The sequence below is a fragment of the Macaca mulatta genome, chromosome X (assembly GCF_049350105.2).
Source record: "Macaca mulatta isolate MMU2019108-1 chromosome X, T2T-MMU8v2.0, whole genome shotgun sequence".
Classification (NCBI taxonomy): Eukaryota; Metazoa; Chordata; class Mammalia; order Primates; family Cercopithecidae; genus Macaca; species Macaca mulatta.
Window position 1 is genome coordinate 143,331,564 of NC_133426.1, and position 26,194 is coordinate 143,357,757.

Consider the following 26,194-nt stretch of genomic DNA (forward strand, 5'->3'; position numbering starts at 1 on the left):
AATAGTTTATTGTAAACTCCAATACGTATATTTCTTGCTTTGCAAAATAAATGCATTCTTAAAATCAGTATGTGAGTAGAATCATATTTTAAGTGGGCTAAGGGAGTTCATGATTCAAAAGCTAGCATTTTGAAATGCTACAGCAAACCTAAGTGCTGGTCTTTAAGTGTATAAATGGAATGGCATCTGTAGTGGGCTCACAATGGCTGATGAACCCTAGGGCCTTCATTTATAAACTAAAAATGGAGCTTGTCAGTTTTTGATAGCCAGAGTAGTGATTTTCGTAAACAAAGCTGCTGTAAAAAATGGCTCATTAGGTGTTTCAGATGTCAATGATAATTTCAAAAATCAGCTTTTAGGGTTATATTTTCCTGAGACCAAGTCTCACTTTGATTTTTTTCATTCCTCACCTTGAATAAAAGGAAACAGAAGGAAATTTCTTTGGGAAAAAAAGACTTGCTGTTTTTGGAGTGACTACTGAAGTGGGAAAGGGGGAGATATTTTGTGTAATTTTGATTTAGGCAGTGAAATTAAGGCTAATTCAACTTATGAAAACTTACTTCCACTTACCTTGAATGGAAAATCAGACCTTTTCATTAAGAGAAAGTGTCAAGTATTTAGCCAAGCAAATAACATTTGCTTGTAGCATCCCTTGCTTGTAGTACTCCCATTAGATAATTTCCCTGTGTGCTGTTTCATATAATGTCTTAATAAGGTTATGCTTAATTTCTTATAAAGTCCTATGTACTTTTGAGACTATTATTGTTGCTGGTTTTCTATTTCATTTTTGTGCCTTTAGGTCTGTCCTGCCTTGGTTTTCCTTCTCCTGCCAATGGAGGAGCTTTAATGGCCTGTGCCACTGTGTTATGGGTCCTTCTGGGAACCCCTGCTAGATATGTGTCTGCTATAATGTATAAGAGTAAGCATTTCAACTGTTATTATTCCAGGAAGTTGCTGTGTTAAATGTAGAAATTAAAAGGCTGTAAAGTAAAAAAAAAAAAAAAAAATGCGTGGGGGAATTTTAGCCGACCTATGAAAATGTAATTGTGCCTTAATTACTCTAAAGTATTTGTAAAGTGGACTAAATCAAGTTGCTAAAGTAACTGTTCTGTTTTTTACTTCCTCAGCATTTAAAGGTGTTAAGTGGAAGACAAATGCCTTGCTGACAGCACTATTATGTCCGGGGTTAGTATCTCACATTCTCTTTTCCCTATGCAATTATATGCTTCCTTATACTTCATCTTGGAAAAAAAAAATCATTGTATACTATAACAAAGAGTAGGAGGGACATGAATGACCACTGTGCTTTGTGTAGTCGCAGCATTCACTTTCTGTTGTATCTGCATTCTTTCTTTCTTTTTTTTTTTTTTGGACATCTTAAGCTTTAGTACAAAGAGATGGTGATGGTGGTGCAGTATTCAATTTTTTTTTTGAGACAGGGTGTCACTCTGTCACCCAGGCTGGAGTGCAGTGGCACAATCTCGGTTCACTGCAACCTCTGCCTCCCAGTCTCAAGTGATCCTCCCACCTCAGCCTCCCTAGTAGCTGGGACTACAGGTGGGCACCATCATGCCCAACTAACTTTTGTATTTTTAGTAGAGATGCGGTTTCGCCATGTTGGCCAGGCTGATCTTGAACTCTTGACCTCAGGTGATTCACTTGCTTTGGCCTCCCAAAGTGCTGGGATTACAGGCATGAGACACCACTCCCGGCCAGTATTCAATTTTGATCTTTGTTTTTGAAGCAGAGTTCATAAATGTTTATCTCAGTTATACATTTTGCATTCTGTCATGCTAGAGTTGCAATTTATGCACGACATTTTGTTATTCTCCTTGTTGCTGCCTTCAGTGATTATTTCTTCCTGTCTCACCTAGTCACTGCAGCATCGTTAGTGACTGCAGTTTCAAGGTACAGTCATAGTCAAAGTGAGGGTGGGAGTGATGCTGTGCAGTGGCTGTCAGAGTAGCTTATCCAGTCCTGTAATTATATAGATGCAGAATCTGTAGCCAAACTACAAAGTAAAGACCAAGTTGTTCTGGGTCTCACATGAAGTCAGTAAAAGGGCCAGGCTGTATATACCTCAGTGTCCCCTCTCCTGCATCCTATCTATTTCTCTTCCTGCAGTACTTCACTGATAAAGTGCTGAATTGCTTAGGGTTTTGTCTCCAAATTCCTTGATATGTTTCTGTCGTAGTCAGCTTGGACTGCCGTAACAAAACACCATAGACGGAGTGGCTTAAAAACAGGTGCTAGCGTAGTTGGCTTCTGGTCAGAGCTCTCTTCTTGGCTTGCAGATGGTTGCCTTTATCCCTGTGTCCTCACATGGCAGGGCAGGGGAGAGAGAGAGAGAGAGATTGATAGACAGAGAGAGAGACTGATACACACACACACACACACACACACACACACACAGAGAGAGAGAGAGAGAGAGAGTGCTGTCTCTACTTTTATTTTTTTTTTTGAGACGGAGTCTCGCTCTGTTGCCCAGGCTGGAGTGCGGTGGTGTAATCTCGGCTCACTGCAAGCTCCGCCTCCTGGGTTCACACCATTCTCCTCCCTCAGCCTCCTGAGTAGCTGGGTCTACAGGCACCTGCCACCATGCCCGGCTAATTTTTTGTATTTTTAGTAGAGACGGGGTTTCACCGTGTTAGCCAAGATGGTCTCGATCTCCTGACCTCATGATCCGCCCACCTTGGCCTCCCAAAGTGCTGGGATTACAGGCGTGAGCCACCGCGCCCGGCCACTGTCTCTACTTATAAGGGTACTATCCCATCATAGGGACCTACTTAGGTCTGAAAAGCCCTGTCTCCAAATATCATCACATTGGAGGTTAGGGCTTCAACATATGAATTTGGGGGGTGGGATATGCACAACTCATTCCCATATCATGTTTCATTCATTCATAGAAAGAAAAAAATTCTCTCCTTGGCATGTTCTGAAGGACAGTCTTTTTGTTTTGTTTTTAAGGAAGTACTAATGAATTATATCTTAATTGTTATGTGGTACTTAACTTACTATTTGTAACAAAATTTCCACGTTCTTAACACTGGAAGTGTATCATCATAGGAAAACAGATCCTACACTAAAAGTTTTACAGAGTAAATTCAGTTACATGTGTGTGATATACTGATTGAGTATATCATGTCCAAAATGGGTATATCAGTGACAAAATGAGAGTAGATGAATTCATAATGCTCTGTAACTGAGTATAATGCCATCGATGATGCAATTCAGTGATATATTCAGTAGACTGATAATATTTTATCTACATATGGCTTATTATCCCTAAACTCCATGGAAATAAATAAGGTCATTGAAAGATGAGTAAGCTTATGTACAGAAAGAAAAAACAGGTCATTGATATAATTGAACATTACAAACTTGCACATTAAATACATGTACCTCAGAATTTTTTTTTTTTCTTTGAGACAGAGTCTCACTGTCACCCAGGCTGAAGGGCAGTGGCCCAACCATGGCTCACTGCAGCCTCGACCTGCTGGGCTCAAGCGATCCTCCCATCTCAACCTTCCAAGTAGCTGAGACTACAGGTATGCACCACCATGCCTGGCTAATTTTTTAAGTTTTTGTAGAGAAAATGTCTTGCAGTGTTGCCCAGGCTGGTCTTAAACTCCTGGCCTCAAGCGCTCCTCCTGCCTTGGCCTTCCAAAATATTGGGATTACAGGCATGAGACCACCATGCCTGGCCAGAATTTTTTTTTTTAATTATACTTTTGACTTACTTAAAATGAGCCTAATGCACCCCCCACCCCCAATCTTGTAGAGCCATCTGCTTTTTCTATAACTTTTCAAGGGAATTAGAATGGGTGGTCTTTCCTGAGGTGATTTTTTTTTTTTTTTTTTTTTTTTTTGAGACGGAGTCTTGCTGTGTCGCTCAGGCTGGAGTGCAATGGCGCAATCTCGACTCACTGCAACCTTTGCCTCCCAGGTTCAAGTGATTCTTCTGCCTCAACCTCCTGCCCGAGTAGCTGAGATTACAGGCATGTGCCACCGCGCCAGGCTAATTTTTGTATTTTTAGTAGAGGCGGGGTTTTACCATGTTGGCCAGGCTGGTCTTGAACTCCTGACCTCAGGTGATCCACTCGCCTCAGCCTCCCAAAGTGCTGGGATTACAGGCGTGAGCCACTGCACCTGGCCAAGGTGAACTTTTTAATATATTTTTGTAAGTAACTGATGTCCTTGACATTTTTTTGAACATTTATTGCTTCAAATTCAAGACTCAGATGAATCCATAACTGAATACGTTTGATAACAAAAGTGTCATTGTGCAAAAGTCATTATACTGGATTGTAATACAAGGAATATCACATGTAAGAATCAATCAGTAAACCATCTACTACTCTCTGCATTATTTACTCAACATCCTTATTGTGGGTTTTGCAGTTTTGTTTTTACTTATTGAAAGCACAATGCAAGGCACTGTGGAGGAAAGAAGTATAAATTGCTCCTGAAACTTTGCTTTCAAATAATTTATAATCTAGTGGGTTGTTGGGGCAGGAACAGGAGATAAGACATGTAAAGTATTAATAATTCTATCTCATAGTAATTAGGAAGAGTTATCAGACAGTATGTTTAAAATGATGTGGAGTTTCAGAGGAGGAAAAGGTAATTTCCACTTTGGGGCTCCTGGGAAGGCTTTGTAGAGGTAATGATGCTTAATTTATGATTTGAAAGATACTTAGAACTGGGCCGCTTCTGTGCTTGATTCTGTTCCCTTCCATTTCTTTCTTTCACAGCTTTGTTCAATTCATTACTGCTCCTTTCTTGCATATCTACTTTATCTCTCCACTGAGGCCCCTTTTTTCTGCTTATAAATATATTCTGCTCTTCCCTTTCTACCCCTTGGGCCCACCACTAACGCTTTTTAGAATTTTTTTGTAAATTTAAAAATAATTATATATTTTATTCCTGAGATAATGTTGCAGTTATCACATAATGCAAAGAACCACATGCAGGCATGCTATTTAAATATATATTTGTTTCAAAAATTCATTCTTTTTGGTGTACAATGCTTTGAGTTTTGACAAATGCATAGAGTTGTGGAAGCACTACCACAATGTGAATGCAGAAAGATTCTATCAGTCTAATACTTCCCTCATGCTATCCCTTTGTAGTCAACCCCTTCCCTGACCTGAAACCCTGGTAGCCATGGATCTGTTCTCGACCCCTGGAGTTTTGCCTTTTTCAGTATGTCATATAAATAAGCCATAGAGTGAGTCAAATAGAGCCCTTTGGATCTGGTTTATTTCACTTCTTACTTTTTATTATTGAGTAGTATTCCATTGTATGGGATGTGCCATAGTTTATATATTCAGCAGATGAAGAACATTTAGGTTATTTCCAGTTTTTGGTGGTTATGAATAAATGTTGCCGTAACTGCTGTAAAACATTCATAAAATAGGTTGTTATGTGAACATAAGTTTTCATTTCTCTTGGGTAAATACTTAGGAATGGAATTGCTAGGTCATATGAAAAGTATGTTTAACTTTATAAGAAGCTGCCTAGGCCAAATGTGGTGGCTCACGCCTGTAATCCTAGCACTTTGGGAGGCCGAGGCAGGTGAATCACCTGAGGTCAGGAGTTCGAGACCAGCCTGGCCAACATGGTGAAACCCCATCTCTACTAAAAATACAAAAACTAGCTGGGTGTGGTGGCTCATGCCTGTAATCCCAGCTACGTGGGAGGCCGTGGCAGGAGAATCGCTTGAATCCAAGAGGTGGAGGTTGCAGTGAACTGAGATTGTGTCACGGAACTCCAGCCTGGGTGACAAGAGTGAAACTCCATCTAAAAAAAAGAAAAGAAAGAAAGAAAGAAAAAGGGAAGGAAGGAAGGAAGGAAGGAAGGAAGGAAGGAAGGAAGGAAGGAAGGAAAGAAACTGTCCAATTATTTTTCAAAGTGGTTGTTACCATTTTACATTTCTACCAGCAATGTATGAGAATGCTAGTTTGTTCACATCATTGTCAGCACTTGGTATTGTCAGTTTTCTTTATCTTTTACTCATTTGAATAGGTGTGTACTGGTATTTCATTGTGGTTTGAATTTGTATTTCTATAATGACTAATGATGTTTAACATCTTTGCATGTTTTTATTTGTCTGTTCAGATCTTTTGCTTGGTTTTTAATTGGGTAGTTTGTTTTCTTATTGTTGAGTTTTGAGAGTTCTTTATATATTCTGGACACAAGTCCTTTGTGAGATATGTGATTTGCAAATATTTTCTCAGTGCTTATCTTCTTAATATCTTAACAGGGTCTTTTGCAGAATGAAAGGATTTAATTTGGATGAGTCCTATTTACCATTTTTTTTTCATTTATGGATATGCTTTTTGTATTGTGTTTAAGAACTCTGCCTAATCCAAGATCACAAAATTTTCTTCTACGTTTTCTGGTAAAAGATGCATAGTTTTATGTTTTATCTCTAGGCCTGTGATCCATTTTGACTTAATTTTTGGGTATATGTGAGTTGTGGCTCAAAGTTTTTTTTTTTTTCTATTTTGTTTATGGGTGCCCTGTGGTTTCAGTACTAATGGTAGAAAAGACTGCTCTTTTTCCATTAAATTACCTTGGCACCATTGTCAAAATCAATTGCCCATATATGTTTGGCCAGTTTCTGGACTCTGTTCTTTTGCATTGATCTATGTGTCTATCAGCTCACAAATATACGGTCTTGATTGCTGTATTTTTTTTTTTTTTTTTTTTTTTTGAGACAGAGTCTCACTCTGTCAGCCAGGCTGGAGTGCAGTGCCGTGATCTCAGCTTACTGCAACCTCCACCTCCCGGATTCAAGCGATTCTCCTGCCTCAGCCTCCCGAGTAGCTGGGATTACAGGCACCCACTACTACACCTGGCTAATTTTTGTATTTTTAGTAGAGACGAGGTTTCACCATGTTGTCCAGGCTGGTCTCAAACTCCTGACCTCAAGTGATCCGCCTGCCTTGGCCTCCCAAAGTGCTGGGATTACAGGCATGAGCCACTGCGCACAGACTGATTACTAAATTTTTGTAACAAAATTTGAAATTAGGTGATGTGAGTCCTCTAACTTTGTTGTTCTTTCTTTAAGATTGTTTTGGCTATTCTTGTTTATTTTCCTTTCCATATAAATTCTAGCATCAGCTTGCTGATATGTACAAAAAGTCCTGCTGGGATTTTGATTATGATTGCATTGAATCTATAGATCAATTTGTGGACTATTGATAGCTTCATAATATGAAACCTTCCAGTCAATGAGTACAGTATTTCTCTCCATTTATTTAGGTCCTCTTTAGTGCCTTTCATCAGCGTTTTGTAGCTCCAGCACATATTTTGTTAGATTTATACCTACATATTTTTTTCTTCCTTTTCATTCTTTTCTTTTTTTTGGTGCTATAAGTGATATTTTACAAACCGAGTTCCAGTTATTCGTTGCAGGCGTATAGAAATATAATTGATTTCAACATATTGCCCTTGTATCTTCTCACCTTGCTAAACTCACTGATTTGTTATAGGAGCTTTGTTATAGAGTCTTTGTGATTTTCTGTGTATGTAATTATGTCAGCTGTGAATGGAGACTATTGTATTTCATCCTTTCCAATCTGGATGCTTGTGTTGATGTTGCTGTATAGCACTGGCTAGACCTCTAATATGATGTTGAAAAGTGGTAAGAATGGATATCTTTGCCTCGTTCCTGATCTCAGAGGGAAAGCATCTAGTCTTTTACAACTAAGTATGTTAGCTGAGGGTTTTTCATATATGAAGTCTGTCAGGTTGAGGATTTTTCTTTCTATTCTTCCTTTGCTGAGAACTTTTTTATCAGTAATAGATTTTGGATTTTGTCAGATGCTTTTTCTGCATTTATTGAGATGATCATATGGTTTTCTTTTTTTTTAGTTTATTAATATGGTGAATTACATTGATTTGATTTCTATTTTTGACCAGTTGTGCATTCCCAGGATTAATTTCAATACTTGTTATCATTAAATTTTCAAGAAAACTCTAAAGTTAATATTACAAGAAGTGGTACTTGAAGGTATGTAATATAATATAAATACAAGTAAAATGCTCTGAGTAGCCTTATCATGGCTTTTATTCTTTTTATATATGGCTGGATTTGGTTTGCTAATACACATAGTCCCTGACTTATGATGGTTTGACTTATGGTTTTTTGATATTATGATGATGTGAAAGCAATATGCTTACAGTAGAAATCGTACTTTGAGTTTTGAATTTTGATCTTTTCCTGGGCTAGCAATAAGCTGTATGATACTCTCTTGTAATGCTGGGCAATAGCAGCGAGCTGTAGCTTCCAGTCAGCCACACAACATGAGGGCAAGCAACAGACACTCTACAGTGTACTGTGTTGCTAGCATTTTTGGATGTTGTGTTTTGTGTTTTTGCATTCCATCATGTCTACAAAATGCCCATGCTAGTCTAAGCTATGATATTTGGTAGGTTAGGTGTATTAGATGCATTTTCAACTTACAATATTTTCGACTGACAGTGGGTTTACTGGGATGTAACACAGTTGTAAATCAAGGAGCATCTGTATTTGTTGAGGACTCCTGGACTGTCTCTAAATTTCTCATTTTTTTCTCTTGTAATTTTTATCTCTGTATTTTTGTTCTACTTTCTAGATTTTGAATTTTTATATTGATTTTTGTCATTATTGCTGTTAGACTTTAGCTCCCTAGAGCTCTTTTTTTTTAACCAACCAACCTTCCTTCCTTCCTTCCTTCCTTCCTTCCTTCCTTCCTTCCTTCCTTCCTTCCTCTCTCTCTCTCTTTCTTTCTTTCTTTCTTTCTTTTCTTTTTTTTTCCAGAGTCTGGCCCCATCACCCAGGCTGGAGTGCAGTGGTGCGATTTCTGCTCACTGAAACCTCCACCTCCCAGGTTCAAAATATTCTTGTGCCTCAGCCTCAGGAGTAGCTGGGATTACAGGCTTACCACCATGTCTGGCTAACTTTTTTGTATTTTTAATAGAGACGGGGTCTCACTATGTTGCCCAGGCTGATCTCGAACTCTTGGCCTCCAGTGATCTGCCCACCTTGGCCTCCCAAAGTGCTGGGATTACAGGTATGAGCCACTGCGCCTGGCCTTGTTTTCTTAATGTTCCTTTGAAAAAGCATCTTGTCAGTGTTCCATGAGTGCAGTATCATATTATACCTCTCTTGGGTTACTAATGATAAGTATTTTTTCTCAATGAATCATTTTCTTCAGGCTGACTTTCCCTTTTTGTTTTCATTTCTATCTTTCATGCTACAGGATTTCCTCAAAGGTCTGGCAATGGCTGGTTGTATGTATGCGTATGATTAAAAGTGTGAGAATAAAATACTAAATGAATGTTATGAGTGTGTAGGGAAGCTTATAGACTTGGAACTTCACTGTTTGCTGATCTAGGTGCACTGTTTTTAGTGGACCCTCTTCTGTCAATATCTTTAGGGTTTAAGCCTTGGGATAGTAACTTTTCTCAAAGAAAACCTGGAAATTCTAATCTCCTGGCTGAAGGGTTAATGTCTGGCTGCCAGCATTCTGGGAGGTGTCTAGGGGAAAGGAGCCAGGTGTCTTGACATGTGCCATGTAGCCGCATATAGTACCCAAGCCCTTAATCATGTCTGATGTTCTCCAACCTGGAGAATAAACCTCTAGATATATGCTATAGTTAGAGTGAGGGAGATGATAGATGTATCTGCTTCTCAAAAAGCTTTCACAAAATTCTCTTCCATTAGTCACCCCACCACACTTTACTCACAGATTACCTGTTGCTGCTGGTTTCTGAGCTTTTTGTGGATTCTGTAGTGTAAATTGGGTTGCCTCTCAGCTTTCTCCACTATCTGCAATAGTTTCTGGGTTCCTTTTATTTTTTTCTGCTATCTGCTCTCCTGTTCTCCCTGTCTGTGAAGATTTTTTTTAAAAATACTTTTTTTATAATTTTCCTGTGGTTTCAGAAGAAAGATTAAAGATATATATATATATATATATATATATTCAGTCAGCCATTTTAGCCTAGAATTCTCTATTTTCATGTTTATTTTTTTCCACCTATAATAAATTATTGTGATAGAACATTTAGAGATACAGAAAAGCATAAGGATTAAAATAATAATCCCCTACAGTCCCATCTTTTTGAGTGAACTCGTGTTGGCCTGTTATGTTTCTAGTCTTTTTCTGTGCATGTAAATTATGATCACATAATATATATAATTTTTCCAGCTTTATTCACTTAACAATGTGTTGTTAAATGTTAAGTCTCAATATTTTGGTTAATCATTGGAAATTCTCTGATATCATTTTTAACAACCACAGGTATTCTATTGTATTGATAATAATTCACCCTTATATAGTACTTAACTATATGTCAGATATTGTTCTAAATTCTTTGCAAATACTAACTCATTTAATCTTCCCATCAACACTATGAGGTAGATATTATTGTTATTATCCCATTTTGCAGATGAGGAAATAAGGCACAGAGTAGTGCCCATGGTCACTCAGCTAGTAAGTGGTAGAGTCAGAATTCAAATTCGGCCAGGCGTGGTGGCTGACACCTGTAATCCCAGCAGTTTGGTAGACCGAGGTGGGTGGATCAGGGATTGAGCCCAGAAGTTTGAAACCAGCCTGGGAAACCTGGCAAAACCCTGTCTTTACAAAAAATACAAAAAAATTAGCCAAGTGTGGTGGCATGCGCCTACAGTCCCAGCTACTTGAGAGGCTGAGGCAAGACAGTCACTTGAGCACAGAAGGGGGAGGTTGCAGTGAGCTGAGACTGTGCCACTGCACTCCAGCCTGGGCGAAAGAGCGAGACCTTGTCTTAAATAAATAAATAAATAAATATGAATTCAAATTTAAGCAGTCTGGCTTGAGAGTCTGTTCTCTTAATCATGATACCAGACAATGCTTCTATATTTGTGCAATCATTTATTTTTTACATATCGTTAGATAATTTAGGTTGTTTGTATTTTATGTTAATTATAAATTATGCTTGTACAAATGTCTTTTTGTGTCGGGTTTTGTGCACTTCAGTTTATTTGCTATTGTCCTTCTACATCCTTTCATGTTCCTGTCCCATTTCTCTTCCTTTCCCAATCATCTCTCTTTATATTTATGACCCATTCTTCTTAATACTGGCAGTTTGGATCTCTCTTTTGAAAAGCATTCCTGAAAGTTGACAGATGACCTTTCTTCTTGTCAAATTCATTGCATTCGTTCCTAGTCTCCTTGATCAGTCTGTAACATTTGACAGACTATTAGCTACACTCATTTTTTTTTTTTTCTTTTGACATGGAGTTTTGCTCTTGTTGCCCAGGCTGAAGTGCAATGGTGGGATCTCGGTTCACTGCAACCTCTGCCTCTCAGGTTCAAGAGATTCTCCTGCCTCAGTCTCCTGAGTAGCTGGGATTACAGCCATGCATCACCACGCCCAGCTAATTTTGTATTTTTAGTAGAGACGAGGTTTCACCATGTTTGTCAGGCTGATCTTGAATCCTGACCTCAGGTGATCTGCCTGCCTCGGCCTCCCAAAGTGCTGGGATTACAGGTGTGAGCCACCGTGCCTGGTTAGCTACACTCATCTTTATGAAAAGTTCTTCCCTTTCACTATTCTTGTCATTGTACTCTTCTAGTTCTTCCACCTCTTTTTCCCTTCTCTTGACTCCCTTCTGTCATCCTTCTGACTATCAAATGTGGACTTTCTTCCTAGTTATATCCTCGCCTCTTGGTTTTTCTCTTTCCTCTCTCTCCCTTTCTTTCTCCTTCTCTTACTCCCCATTCTTCCTCTCTCCTCTTCCTCTTTTTCTTGATTTTTGCATGCTCTCTCCTTGAGTGATGGCATCCATTTTCACGGTCAGTTTCAAGTACTATGTCTTTAGAATGGAATTTATTTATTTCTATTTATCCAACAAATTGTCCCACATGAAGTTCTTATTTTTGTTTATATTATCACCACTGTTTTGGTCACATAGGCTAAAAACTGTATTCATTCTTAGTTTTACCATTACCCTTTATTCTTTCTTCTAAAACATTTATGTACAATTCACATATCATAAAATTCACCCTTTTAAAGCCTACAATTCAGTGGTTTTTAGTATAGTCACAAAGTTATAAAACTGTCACCACTATCCTAATTCCAGAACATTTCATGACCCTCAAAAGAAACCCTCTTCATGAGAACACATGGACACAGGGAAAGGAATAACACACACTGGGGCCTGTTGGGAGGTGGGTTGTGGGGACAGAGAGCATTAGGAAAAATAGCTAATGCATGCTGGGTTTAATACCTAGGTGATGGGTTGATAGGTGCATCAAACCACCATGGCACATGTTTACCATGTAACAAACCTGCACATGTACCCTGGAACTTGAAATAAAAATAAAAAAAGAAGTCCTGTTCTTATTAGCAGACACTCTCCGTTCTCCCATCCCCTTGGCTGTGAATTTACTAATCTATTTTCTATCTCTATGGACTTGCCTATTCTGGGCACTTAATATAAATGAATCATGAAGCATGTGACATTTTGTGTCTGACTTCTTTCACTTAGGATAATGTTTTCAAAGTCCATTCATATTGTATCATGTATCAGTACTTCATTCCTTTTTCTGATTGAATAATACTCCTTTGTATGGATGTACCGCCTTTCGTTTGATGGACATCTGGACTATTTTTACCTTTTGGATATTTTGAATTACACTGCTATAAACATTTTTTTTTTTTTTGAGACGGAGTCTTGCTCTGTTGCCTAGGCTGGAGTGCAGTGGTGCAATCTCGGCTCACCACAACCTCTGCTTCCTGGGTTCAAGTGATTCTCCTGCCTCAGTTTCCTGAATAGCTGGGACTATAGGCACATGCCACCATGTCTGGCTAATTTTTGTATTTTTAGTAGGGACAGGGTTTCACTATGTTGGCCAGGCTGGTCTTGAACTCCTGACCTCGTGATCTGCCCACCTTGTCCTCCCAAAGTGCTGGGATTACAGGAGTGAGCCACCATGCCTAGCCTATAAACATATTTGTACAATGTTTTGAGTGAACATCTGCTTTCAATTCTACTGCATGTATACCTATAAGTGAAATCACTGGGTCATATGGTAACTTTATGTTTATTATTTTGAGAAACTGTCAGACTGTTTTCAAACCTGGCTGCACCATTTACATCCCTATCAGTAATGTATCAGGGTTCCAGTTTCTTCGTACCCTCACCAACACTTGTTACTATCCTTTCTTTTCTTTCTTTCTTTTTTTTATTATAGCCGCCTAGTGGGTATGAAGTGTTATTTTACTTTTTTTTTTTAATTTAGAAATTTATTCTGTTTAATCCACAAGCTTTACATAGCTTTAATTAAAAAAAAAAAAAACTGGAAAAAAAATCAAAACAAAAACAGTGAAACTAAGACACTGTTCCAAAGTCTGGGCCCTTCCAGCCTTCCAAATACAAGAGCTCAGAAAATTTTATATACTGATTGGAAGAACAAGAGAAAAATATGAACAGAGCCATGACATTTCATTAAACAAAATTGTATGTAACTAAAAGATCCTTCCTGGGACTGGCTCATTGCCTTTACAAAAGAAAAAACAAAACAAAAACACAAAACCAGAAGAACAGAATGAGGGTCCAGTGTTCCAGATCAACTTGTTACACATCAATATAAATCCACAGTGTCCTGGCAAACAGCATGCTTTCATTTTCTGTCTCATCTTAGAGCTTGAATCCTGATTCATTTCAGCAGAAACTCCACAGGCAACAGGAAAGATTATGGCATTAAGATATTCATTTATACTTTTGTGGTAGTTCAAAATAGTGGTCTTATTTCTGGGCAAGCTTACAGAACATACAACGTCAGAAGCATAAGTTAAATGGGTGCTAAGACTCAAATGAAAAAAATGTAAAGAAAAAGAAAAACAAAAAGAAAACCACAAACCAACCAACCAACCAAACAAACAAACAAACAAAAAAACGCTCTGGGAATAGCCAGGGCATTTAAAGGAACCATGAAAATGCTAATAGTATTTAAACCCCCCTTTTTAAAAAGGAGATTTTTTTTTTTGGCTTAAAATATTTCACTCTAAATGAATTATGTCAGCTGTCAGTGAAAGAATGTCACTAATACAGTATGGACAACTTTTGCAATGTAAATCCATGCCCCTTGTTTTACATGGTAAACTTCAACCTAGCAATTATTACAACAAATGTTATAGTCTAAAACTCAAACACATTTTAGCAATTTTGAAATTGAACTGCATACAAACCAAATAAAATTTACATCATAACAAACATTTCCGCCTGAGACTGTGGGGACACTTGGGCCTTCCTCATTGATCTCAGGGCCTTTTCACACAGGTGCTTTTCTTTTTTCTTTTGATTTTTCCGAGATGGAGTCTCACTCTGTCCCCCAGGCTGGAGGCCAGTGGCGCGATCTCGGCTTACTGCAACATCCGCCTCCCGGGTTCACGCCATTCTCCTGCCTCAGCCTCCCGAGTAGCTGGGACTACAGGTGCCCCCTGCCACGCTTGGCTAATTTTATTTGTATTTTTAGTAGAAACGGGGTTTCACCGTGTTAGCCAGGATGGTGTCGCTCTCCTGACCTTGTGATCCGCCCCCCTCGGCCTCCCAAAGTGCTGGGATTACAGGCGTGAGCCACCGTGCCTGGCCAACGCAGGTGCTTTTCTAAGTCATCAAGGTTATCTTCAGCTTCACTTTCAGTCTCCTTCTTCGGCTCTGGCGCTGCCACTGGTTCTTCCTGTGCTAATGTGGTTGTGGCAGCTGCAATGACTGCAGGGGTCACAGCAGCTGCAGCAGTTGCAGCCACAGCCTTTTCCTTCTTGTGTTTTTTGTGCTTCTTGTGCTTCTTATCCTTTTTGTGTTTCTTGTCCTTCTTTTTCTTCCCACCTCCTTCTTGACTGGAATTTCTTGGTGGTGATGCTCTTGGTGTTGGGCTTTTGGCCTTTTTGACCGGTACAGCTGGTGTCCAGTTTGTAGATGGTGCCTGAGACCAGACGGGGGATGGAGGTGCTGGGGGCTTTTAAGCTGCTGGCTCAGGAGACCCGGAGACAGATCAGGAGGATGTGACCCTCCTTATAGACTGTGGGCTTGGTGAAGCAGGCTTTTTTATCTTTTTAGGTTCCAGAGTCCTGGAGAGTCTCCTAAAGGGCCTAGTATTTGGAGACAGGGACTGCCTTCTTTGGGGTGATGACGACCCTCCTCTTCGAATGGGTGGAAGACTTGAGGAGGTCTGAGGAGCTCGAGGCTGTGGTGAGGGCGAATGCCATTTGTTTGATTGTGGTGATCGGGCCTGGTGGGTAGAGCGGCTTGGGGAAGACCCCTTCCTGTGCTTGGATGATAATGAAGGTGAACATCTCTTGGTGACTGAGGAGCTTCTTTGTTTGGGAGGTGGAGAATGGGAGACCCAGTGCTTTGGTGGTGAAGATGGTGATGCTCTTTGTTCAGGAAGGGGAGGAGGAGAAGCCATTCTTCTCTTTGGAGTTGGAGAAGGAGAGTATCTCCTCTCTGTTGGAGGAGAGTATCTTCTAAGAGAAGGCTGAGCACCGATGTGGGGGAGGAGTTCTTTTTCGTGGTGGTGGTGTTGGAGAACTGCGCCATCGAGGAAGAGAGGCGGGAGAAGGAGACCATCGCCTTCTGGTGGGTGGTGGGGATGGAGTTCTTCTCCATCTACCACGAGGGGAAGTCTCTTTTTGGCGCTTTCGTGGTGATGGAGAGGCACTCCGGGAAGGGGAATGTCTCCGCCGCCTGCCAACCTCACCATTCTTCACATGGGATCTCTTGGGTCTTTCATCTTCTTTGGAGGAGGAGGAGCCAGAGTCAGATGAAGACTGCTGGTTTTGTCGTCTGTATGGGCGTCTCTGCTGCACAGAATCTACTGCAGCCATTTTACCACCTTTATCTTCTTCTGATTCAGATAACCCTACCTTTCTAGGCTTCGGCGCTGGTGAAGGGGATTCCCTTTTCTCAGTACCTTTATGTTTTGTCACTACCTGAAGTTCTCCCTGGAGATACGGAAACACGACTTTTTCTTGTACAGTTTGACTGCTGGGGTGTTGGGGAATGCCGAGTTTTGGGTGGTGGAGTTCCAGGAGGAGATGGCCTGTGCCTTCGCCTTGGAGGACTTGCTGAAGGAGATAACCTACAAATTTTTCAAGGGGGGCTGGCTGTCCTCTTGGGAGGCTTCTTTGGTGGTGACCGGGAATGAGATGAAGAGGATGATGAGCTACTCCCAGACAAGGATGCTGACGAACGTCTTCTTCATCTTACTGGAGATCTACTCCTTCTATGCCTTGGTGGAGGAGGCATTCTTCTTGGTGGAGCTCTTCTTCAAGGAGATGGCTGCCTTCTTGGGCTTGGCCGCCTTCTAGGTGAATACAATCTTGATCAGGATCTATGGCGCCATCTAGGTGGAGTGTGAGAAGGAGAGTGGGACCGCATCTGGGATCTTGATTTGGAGCGTGTCCGAGATCGTGGTCAGGTCTTTTCCTTCTGCGTTTCTTTTTTGGAATTTTTTTTTTTTTTTTTTTTTTTTTTTTTTTTTCCGGAGAAGGTTCTTTAGGCTCTGGTACAGGTTCAGGTTTGGGAACTTTCAGAATGTCACTAGTAGAAGGGGCCTGTTCTACTGAAGGTTCTTTTACCTTCACTGAAGGTTCTAGGAGCTCTGGAGGTTTTTCCTTCTTTTCTGGAGCAGAAGGACTCTGGCTCTTGGTTCTGTGACGGGGAGATCAAGGATGACTGCGCTTTGTCTCTTCTAACAGGGGAAGATCGTCTTCTAGGGGAAGGAGATTTGCATCTTCTTGGGCTACGAGACCTCTCTGTTTTTTCTCTGCTGCTTTCTTTTTCTTCCCTATGCCTTTTATCTTTGTCTTTGTCTTGCTTTTTCATAGATGCGAATTTTTCTTGTTCAGTCTGTCTTTGTTTTATTTCTTCTTTCTTCAGTTCTAGGAAAGCAGAAGGAATTCCCACGATGTTTCCTTGTGCACTTAGCAGCAGGAGCCACAGTTCTCCCACAAATTCTCGAGCATTTTTTCCATTCGAAAATCCAGTCAGGTTGATTTGCATCATTTTGGAGTCTGGGTTCTTCACTTACAACTGGTTGAATATAAACTCAATCACAACATCATCTTCATCCCAAGGATTTCCATTACTCTTTTTGTTATCCAAGGCTTTATAACTTCCAAATTTACTTTGCTCGTGTCCCCCTTTTTTTCTAGGCATTCTGCAAATTTCAGCTGCTTCAGTAGTTTCTTCTGTCTGTTGCAGAACTGATTATTCTGTTCTCCACTTGATTGGGGAAGAATCCCACATGCATCTTGCCTTCTCGCTCAGAGATCGCTCCCTATGCCAGGGTGCACCACCTATTTTATAGTTTTAATTTGCATTTCCCTGATGACTAATGATATTGAGCATCTTTTCATGAGCTTATTGACCATTTGCATATCTTCTTTGGAAGTATGTCTATTAAAATGCCCATTTTAACATTGGATTATTTTTCTTTTTATTGTTGAGTTTTAAGAGTTTTTAAAATATATTCTAGATTCTAAATCCTTATCAGTTATGTGACTTGCAAATGTTTTTATCCATCCCATGGACTGTCTTCTCAGTTTCTTTCTTTCTTTCTTTTTTTATTTTTTTTTGAGACTGAGTCTCGCAATCTCGCCCAGGCTGGAGTGCAGTGGCGCCATCTCCGCTAACTGCAAGCTCCACCTCTTGGGTTCACGCCATTCTCCTGCCTCAGCCTCCCGAGTAGCTGGGACTACAGGCACCTGCCACCACGCCCGGCTAATTTTTTTTTTTTTTTTTTTTTTTTGTATTTTTAGTAGAGACGGGGTTTCACCGTGTTAGCCCGGATAATCTCGATCTCCTGACCTTGTGATCCACCCTCCTTGGCCTCCCAAAATGCTGGGATTACAGATGTGAGCCACTGCGCCCGGCCTGTTTCTTGATTGAGTTCTTTGAAGCACAAAATTTAAGTTTTGATAAAGTCTGTCTTTGGTTGCTTGTGGTTTTCGTGTCACATTTAAGAAACCATTGCCTAATCTAAGGTCACTAAAATTTATTTCTATGTTTTACAGTTTATATTTTTACGTCTTAAATTTAAGTCTTTGATACATTTCAATTTAAATTTTGTATATGGCACAAGATAGGAGTCTAATTTCATTCTTTGCATGTGGATATCCAGTTTGTCTTGCCACCATTCGTTGAAAAAACTATTCTTCCCCTATTTAATTGTCTGGAGTTCCTTGGTGAAAATCAAATGGTCATAAATCTATGGATTTCTTTCTGGACTCTCAATCCTATTTTATTGGTCTATACTTATATGTTAATCCTTATGCCAGTACCAAAACATCTTGATTACTGTGGCTTTGTATTACATTTTCAAATTAGGAAGTGTGAGTTCTCCAACATTCTTCTTTTTCAAGATTGTTTTGGCTAGATGTTTGCATTTTCATATATATTTTAGGAAGAACTTTTCAATTTCTTCAGAAAGTCAACTGTAAGCTGGGTGCAGTGGTACGTGCCTGTAGTCCCAGCTACATAGAAGGCTGAGGCAGGAGAATCCCTTGAGCCCAGGAAGTTCAAGGCAAGCCTGGGCAAAACAACAAGACCCCATCTCAAAAAATAAAATCCAAACAGAATAAAACAAAAAAGCCAGCTGTGATTTTGATAGGTATCGCATGGAATCTGTGGATTAATTTGGGAAATATTGCCGTCTTAGCAATATTAAGTCTTCTAGTTCATGCACACAAGATCTCTTTCCATTTGTTTGGCCTTGTTTAATTTATTTCAATGACATTATACTTTGTATGATTTCAGTTCTTTTCAATTTATTGGGACTTTTTTGTGGCCAAACATGTGGTCTACCCTGGAGAATGTTCCATATATACTTGAGCAGAATGTATATTCTGCTCTTGTTTGGTGGAGTGTTCTGTAGATGTCTGTTAGATCTAGTAGGTTCGTAGTGCTGTTTAAGTCTTTCATTCTCTTGTTGATCTTCTATCTAGTTGTTGTATCCATTATTGAAAGTGGGGTACTGAAGTTGCCAACTATTATTGTTGTCTATTTCTTCCTTCAATTCTGTCAGGTTTTGCTTCTTATAATTTGGGGGCTCTGTGGTTAGGTACATATATGTTTATAATTGCTACTTTTTTTTTTTTTTTTTTCTGAGACGGAGTCTCGCTCAGTTGCCCAGGCTGGAGTGCAGTGGCACGATCTTGGCTCACTGCAAGCTCCACCTCCTGGGTTCCCACCATTCTCCTGCCTCAGCCTCCCAAGTAGCTGGGACTACAGGCACCTGCCACCACACCTGGCTAATTTTTTTTTGTATTTTTAGTAGAGACAGGGTTTCACCATGTTAGCCAGGATGGTCTCGATCTCCTGACCTTGTGATCCACCTGCCTTGGCCTCCCAAAGTGCTGGGATTACAGGCGTGAGCAACCGCACCCGGCTGCTATTTATTCTTGATGTATTGACTTTTACATTGTCACAGAATGTCCTTTATCTCTCATAACACTTTTTGTCTTTAAGTCTATTTTACCTGATAAAAGTGTAGTTACTCCAGCTCTCTTTTGGTTACTGTTTGCTACACACACACACACACACACACACACACACACACACAAACACATTGTATACTTTTACTTTCAACTTAATTTGTGCCTTTGAATCAAAATTATACCTCTTGTAGACATCATATATTTGGATAATTTTTTGAACGCTTTTTCCAATCTCTTTTTAATTTTTATCAATTTACATTTAATGTAGTTATTTCATCAATTTACATTTAATGTAGTTATCAATAAAGTAGAATTTACATCTGTCATTTTGTTATTTTTTCTATATATTTTATGTCTTTTCTGTTCCTTTATTCCTTCATTACTGCCTTTTTTTGTGTTAAGTAGGTATTTTCTAGTGTACCATTTTTATTCCCTTGTCATTTCTTTTACTATTTTTCTTTTTAGTTATTTTCTTAGTGGTTGTTTTATGGATTGCTAATATCTTAATTTATAACAATGTAGCTCATATTAATACCAACTTGATTTCAATATTATACAAAAGCTTTGCTCCTCTACAGCTCCTTTCCCTCCCCCTCCTTTGTGCTGTTATTGTCATACAAATGATACCTTTATACTTCACATGTCCATCAATATGGATGTATAATTATTGCATTATGCAGTTGTCTTTGAAATTAGATATGCAACAAAGGAGTTTCAAACAAATAATGTTTGCTAATCATGGAACTTTGGGCAAGTTCTTTAACTTCTCTAAACTTAGATGTCCTCATCTGCAGTATGGATATAATGATATTATTTACCTTGTATGGTTGCTTCAAGGATTAAGTGGGATAATGTATGTAAAGCATTTAGAACAGTGCCTAACACAGAATAAGTACTCCATAAATGGTAGCTGTGGTTATTAGTTACTATTTTATTTTACCATCGTGCTTTGCTCATGATGTTCCATCTATTTGTAATTTCGTTGTTTTTTTGTTTGTTTTGTTTTCTTTTCTTTTTCACAGAGTCCCACTCTGTTGCCCAGGCTGGAGTGCAGTGGCGTGATCTCAGTTCACTGCAACCTCCGGCTCCTGGGTTCAAGCGATTCTCATGCCTCGGTATTCTGAGTAGCTGGGATTACAGGCGTTCGCCACCATGCCCTGCTAATTTTTGTATTTTTAGTAGAGACAAGGTTTCACCATGTTGGCCAGGCTGGTCTCAAACTCCTGACCTCAAGTGATCCACTCGCCTCGGCCTCCCAAAGTGCTGGGATTACAGGTGTGAGCCATGGCGCCTGGCCTATTTGTAATTTCTTCTTTCCAATTTCCCTATGACAATTTTTTTTTCATTCTCAAATACCACCACTTCCATGCTCTTAACTTGTACAGTGTCTATTATCACTATTACAACACTTATCACAGTCTTCCTTAGATTGTAGTTATTTGTAATATGTCTTATCTCTCATTCTATATTTTAAAACTCACGAGGGTGAATAATATGTCTTCTTCATCTCAGTATTTTTCACAGTGTGTAACTCAGTGCCTTATAATGGAGTAAGTGCTCAGTAAATGTTTACTGTATCACTGAATAACGTGAATAATTTAAAAATGCAAAACAGATTGAATTTCCTAGTTCTGTTAGTAGATCTGAATGCCATTTTAAAGCAATAAACCAAGCATGATACACTTCCCTTAAGTAGTTTATGGACTTTCTCAGGTGAATAGGAGAGAGAGTCAGAAGATACTGGGATTCTTATTTCTCAAAATGTGGTAGACTGAAAGAGAATTTCAGTGCCTCACAGCATACAAATGGATTTGGATTTATTAGGTTGGTGCAAAAGTAATTGTGGTTTTTGCAATTCCTTTCAACTACAAAATCGCAATTACTTTTGCACCAACTTATAGATGGAGAAACGATTAATGAACATATATATTCCCTAAAAGAATGTGGAGACAGTAAAGTTTATTAAACAATGTACTTTTCCTCCATGTAACCCCCTAAGTGGTAGGTAGGGAAGGGAAGGGGCAGCAGAGTTTGATGGGTATGCACTGAAACTTTAAAATAGAAAGAAGAAAGTTTGAATTTCAGCACTCAATATTAGGTGAGTGACTTTGGGAATGTCCTATAACATTTCTGATTGTCCATTTCCTTGCCTGTAATGCCTATGTCACAGAGGCGTTTAGAGAAGTAAATGAACTAATGGATTGTGAAATTGTTTTGTGAGTTACAAAGCATTTTTGGTCACTCTTTTTTTCTGGGTTCTTACTGCCCTGTGTTCATCATTCTGCTATAGCACTTCCCAGACTGTATTGTAATTTATTTGTTTATATCTGTCTCCCACTAGATTGAGTTTTTTTCAGAGCTAAGATTTTTGTTTTATTTATCTTTGGACACCAGGACCTAACACACTGGTACTCAATAAATGTTTGCTGAATGTGTGAATAAATGTTTCAGGTTGGAGATGAACTCAGGTGACCTATTAAGTTTCCTTCTAGTTTTGCTGTTTAAGATTCCATGAAAAGGTCTAGAAATAATTAGAGATTGACATAGGAAGAAATATTTAGAATGTGAAAACATGAACTTGGAGGACAGTTACAGATTTGTTAAACACATATTAACATTCTAGAGTATACTTTCAAAAGGGAAATTGTTGAGACGGGTTAATTGAGTTTATGTATAAAAAGGGAGGTTATGATTTGTCAAGTGAGAAGTAATTTTTCTGGCCAAGGAATGATAACAGCTGAAATGAATCTCTCAAAAGCTAGGAAATTTGGCAGAGGAATATTGTGGCTAAACAAATTCATTAGAGCAGAAAGGTATTAAAAACATTTTGAGAAGTGGAGTTAAATCATGGAAAACCAGGCTTCCTTATTAAGATGCCAGAAACTGATGGGACATAAGGTGGAGGTTTTGTTTTGTTTGAAAGAGCTTGAAGCTACATCTCCAACAGGAGCAAAGTATGAGCCTTTGGAGAGCAGAATAGCTATACCTACTGAAAAAGTTGTTAGTAGACAGAAGAAATTGTAAACACAAGGGGGAAAAGTGAAGTAGAAATAGTAAAATGAAAGAACAGATGACTGAAGTTGATTGAGTGAAGGCCAAATCACTTGTAATGAGAGATGAAAAAGCATCCAAAGCAATGATCCTAAATAAGAAATTGAGAAGAGATGACAAGTATGATGGCATAATTAAAATGATAGACTTGGAATGGACCTTGGGAGAACGTACAACTAAAGAGCTAACCAGAGATTCCCTGAACAGTAGACCTCAAAGCCTAAACTAGTAATATCATCGAGTGGCTATTAACACATTCCCTCTCTCTGGTCTCTGACAAAATGTCCAGGAGGGGAGAAGACAGATGTAATTGGTAGAGTGGGTTCAGGGATAATTTTCTCATCATAGAGGCTTATTATTATTATTATTATTATTTTTGAGACAGAGTCTCTCTCTGTTGCCCAAGCTGGAGTGCAGTGGCACGATCTCTACTCACTCCAAACTCCGTCTCCTGGGTTCAAGTGATTCACTAGCCTCAGCCTCCCGAGTAGCTGGGATTACAGGTACGCGCCACCACTCCTGGCTAATTTTTGTATTTTTAGTAGAGATTGGGTTTGCCATCTTGGCCAGTCTGGTCTTGAACTCCTGACTTCATGTGATCTGCCCACTTTGGCTTCCCAAAATGCCGGTATTATAGGCATGAGCTACTGCACCCAGGAAGAAATATTTAGAATGTAAAAACATGAAGTTGGAGGACAGTTACAGATTTGTTGCACATGTATTAACATTCTAGAGTTATCATCATAGAGGCCTCATCATAGAGGCTTTATTATAGCATAGTGAAATGAGAAAAAGCTTGCACTTAACAAATCAGACACACCTGACTTAGAATCCCAGCTCTACCTCTTTTAGTGGTTTGACCTTGAGCAAAGTACTTAATATCCCTAAAAGACATTAATAAGGAACTCTGTCCCCTTCCATAACTCCTGTTTTTCGGATGTCTGGCTTGTTCATCTAATTTTCCTATAATTTTTTGCCTGTTTTCAATTTTTTTAAATGCTGCTTTCTAAGACATTTTATCATCTCTATCTTCCAACCCTTTTATTGAGGTTTTAATTCCTCTTGTCATATTTTTAATTCCCAAGGGCTCTTTTGTTTTCTCAATAGTCTTTAAAATTTATTTTTCTTGTTTTATGGTCGCAATATCTCCTCTAATCTCTCCAAGGATGTCAATGATAGGTTTTCTTTTTAAAAGTTTCCTTCTGAGCTTCAGGGATCTTCCCCAAGAGAACAGACCTCCGTATTCTGCTGGTGTTGGGGAAGGGAAATTATTTGGCCCTGCAGAATAGGGCAAGGAATCTGCAAGTCAGCTACCTAGGCTGACTTTCAAGCAGTCCTCCTGGTTATTACCTCTCTTTCCTGCCTACTTACAGGGATACCTGGTACTACAAGTTCCTGAGCCCTTTTGGAATTCTGTGGTATAAATGGATTTGCGTTTCAGCTTTCCCTACTGATGACTTGGGATGCAGGTTTCTCAGTTCTGGTAATTCAGTTACTATTTGTTCAGCTGCTATCTAGTTTCCAAAATTTGTTGCTTATATCTTTTCTCCTCTATTCTCCTACCTTGTGTGTTTATGCCCTTTTAGAATTCCTTTACTGTAATTTTATCATGGTTTTGAGGAAGGAGCAGAGCAAAATGTGTGAGTTAAATCTGCCATCTTTAACCAAAAGTCTCTTAATTCTTTTTTTGTTTTTTAAAATTATTTTATTTTACATTCAGGGGTACACGTGCACATTTGTTTCATGGGTATTCTTAACTCTTCATGTCTTTTATATCCATCTCTTTTCATTTTAACTATCACCACATTATACAGCTTCTTACCACTTCCGATCTGGGCTCCTTTCTTCTATCATCTTGTCCCTTAGGTCTGTTTTCCACAATGTTGTGGATTCATCTTCCCAAACAACTGCACTGTGTATCAGAGTTTTGATTGTAAAAACTCTTCTGTTGCTTCCTAATGCCAAAAGGAGAAAATCAGTCTTCCACAGTCTAGCCTCTGTCTACTGTTTCAACCTTATTTTTTAGGCTTTCTGAAACACTCATATCCATATCCATACCCATCCCCACTTGTAGCTTTGGTCAAACCTGTCTGGTGTACCAAATAAGTAGGGACACAGCAGCTAGGCTTGCCTGGTGATGTATCCAGTAGACTTAGAAGTTGGCCTGTTGATTTTGAGCAATCAGTTTAAAACTCCTTAAGTGAATACCTGTCTAATTTAAAGGCATCTTATGGCCCCTTTCAGCCTAGGATTTGAAAATCTGTTTTCCATGTATGCTATTTCTTGATTGTGTTCACTATATAGCATATTGAGTTTTTTTCCATGGTCTGTTGCTTCACACCTTATTTACCTTCTACTAGAGTTTGAAGGTACAAGGATGAGTAGGCTGTGGAAATTATATCCTATAAGAAACTTCCATCTTCTTTCTTATATGGTATCAAGTTTAAGCCATAGCTCAATGACTGGGTTTACACATTGTGATTTAATATTCTTCTAGTATTTAACATTGTAATTTATGATATCCTTCTTACTAAAAGAATGTCTGGATATTCATAGGTATGGTGGCTCTTGCCCACCACTCCAGTGGTTTGGGAGACTGAGATGGGAGGATTACTTGAGCCCAGGAATTTGAGAACAATTTGGGCAAGGTAGTGAGACTTCCTCTCTACAAAAAATGTTAGCCAGTCCTGGTGGCACACACCCGTAGTCCTAGCTGCTCAGGAGACTTTGGTGGGATGGTTGCTTGAGTCCAGGAGGTTGAAGCTACATGTAAGCTATGATTGTGCTGCTGCATTCCAACCTGGGTGACAGAGCAAGATATTGTCTCAAAAAAAAAGTTATGTTTATAACATTTCCTGAAAGTATATTGTTTTCTTTTGTTGTACACTACACATTTTTAAATTAAAACTTTAAAAATGTAATGGACATATAATATTTGTACATATTCTTGGGGCACATAGTGATGTTTCAATGCGTATAATGTATGTGATCAAATCAGGATAATTAGCATACCCATCATCTCAAAGTTTATTATTTGTGTTGGGAACATTTAATATCCTCCTTCTAGCTAGCTACTTGAGACTATATAACATATTATTGTTATTATTATTATTATTATTATTTTGAGACGGAGTCTCGCTCTGTCGCCCAGGCTGGAGTGCAGTGGCGTGATCTCGGCTCACTGCAAGCTCCGCCTCCCGGGTTCATGCCATTCTCCTGCCTCAGCCTCCTGAGTAGCTGGGACTACAGGCGCCTGCCACCTCGCCCTGCTAGTTTTTTGTATTTTTTAGTAGAGACGGAGTTTCATCGTGTTAGCCAGGATGGTCTCGATCTCCTGACCTCGTGATCCGCCCGTCTCGGCCTCCCAAAGTGCTGGGATTACAGGCTTGAGCCACCGCGCCCAGCCCATATTATTATTTATTGTTGTCATCCTACAGCGTTATAGAATGCTAGAACTTATTTTTCTTATCTAGCTGTAATTTTGTGGCCTTTAACAAATCTCTCCCTACCCCTTGTTTTCTAATGACTTTTTTCTCCATTGAGAATTGTCTTTGCTGATCTCTTTATTATGACTAAAATTCTCTGGATGGAAGGGTCATCAGCTACCATCTCCTTTGCTACTCTGCTAGATATCCTTACAATTTGGTTTGGAATTTCAGTACCACTA

The 26,194-nt window shown here is 39.3% G+C and overlaps 1 protein-coding gene and 1 pseudogene across 20 annotated transcripts in view; one reads left to right on the forward strand and one right to left on the reverse strand.

Moving 5' to 3' along the window:
* Nucleotides 1–26,194, forward strand: part of LOC106995337 (uncharacterized) — a 122,040-nt gene that overhangs the window by 65,943 nt on the left and 29,903 nt on the right. For 7 of the 19 annotated variants that reach the window (XR_013413073.1, XR_013413075.1, XR_013413082.1 and 4 more), the window contains 3 exons: nucleotides 1,128–1,185; nucleotides 3,433–3,548; nucleotides 8,970–9,062. The exons of 1 other annotated variant lie outside the window; for it this stretch is intronic. Coding sequence is in view for 7 of the 18 variants with exons in the window: in XM_077989409.1 (XP_077845535.1) it covers nucleotides 1,128–1,185; nucleotides 3,433–3,548; nucleotides 8,970–9,062 (267 nt within the window). In the remaining 11 variants the exon portion in view is untranslated. Of the gene's footprint in view, nucleotides 1–799; nucleotides 920–1,127; nucleotides 1,186–3,432; nucleotides 3,549–8,969; nucleotides 9,063–15,097; nucleotides 15,359–26,194 lie in introns of those variants that run through there. 11 more of the 19 variants (XR_001442116.3, XR_013413076.1, XR_013413078.1 and 8 more) reach the window with 7 other exon arrangements.
* LOC694800 (serine/arginine repetitive matrix protein 1-like) lies at nucleotides 15,370–17,322 on the reverse strand (annotated as a pseudogene). Its single transcript, XR_013413065.1, has 2 exons — nucleotides 16,736–17,322; nucleotides 15,370–16,677 (listed from the first exon to the last, which is right to left on the reverse strand). The product of XR_013413065.1 is annotated as a serine/arginine repetitive matrix protein 1-like (transcript).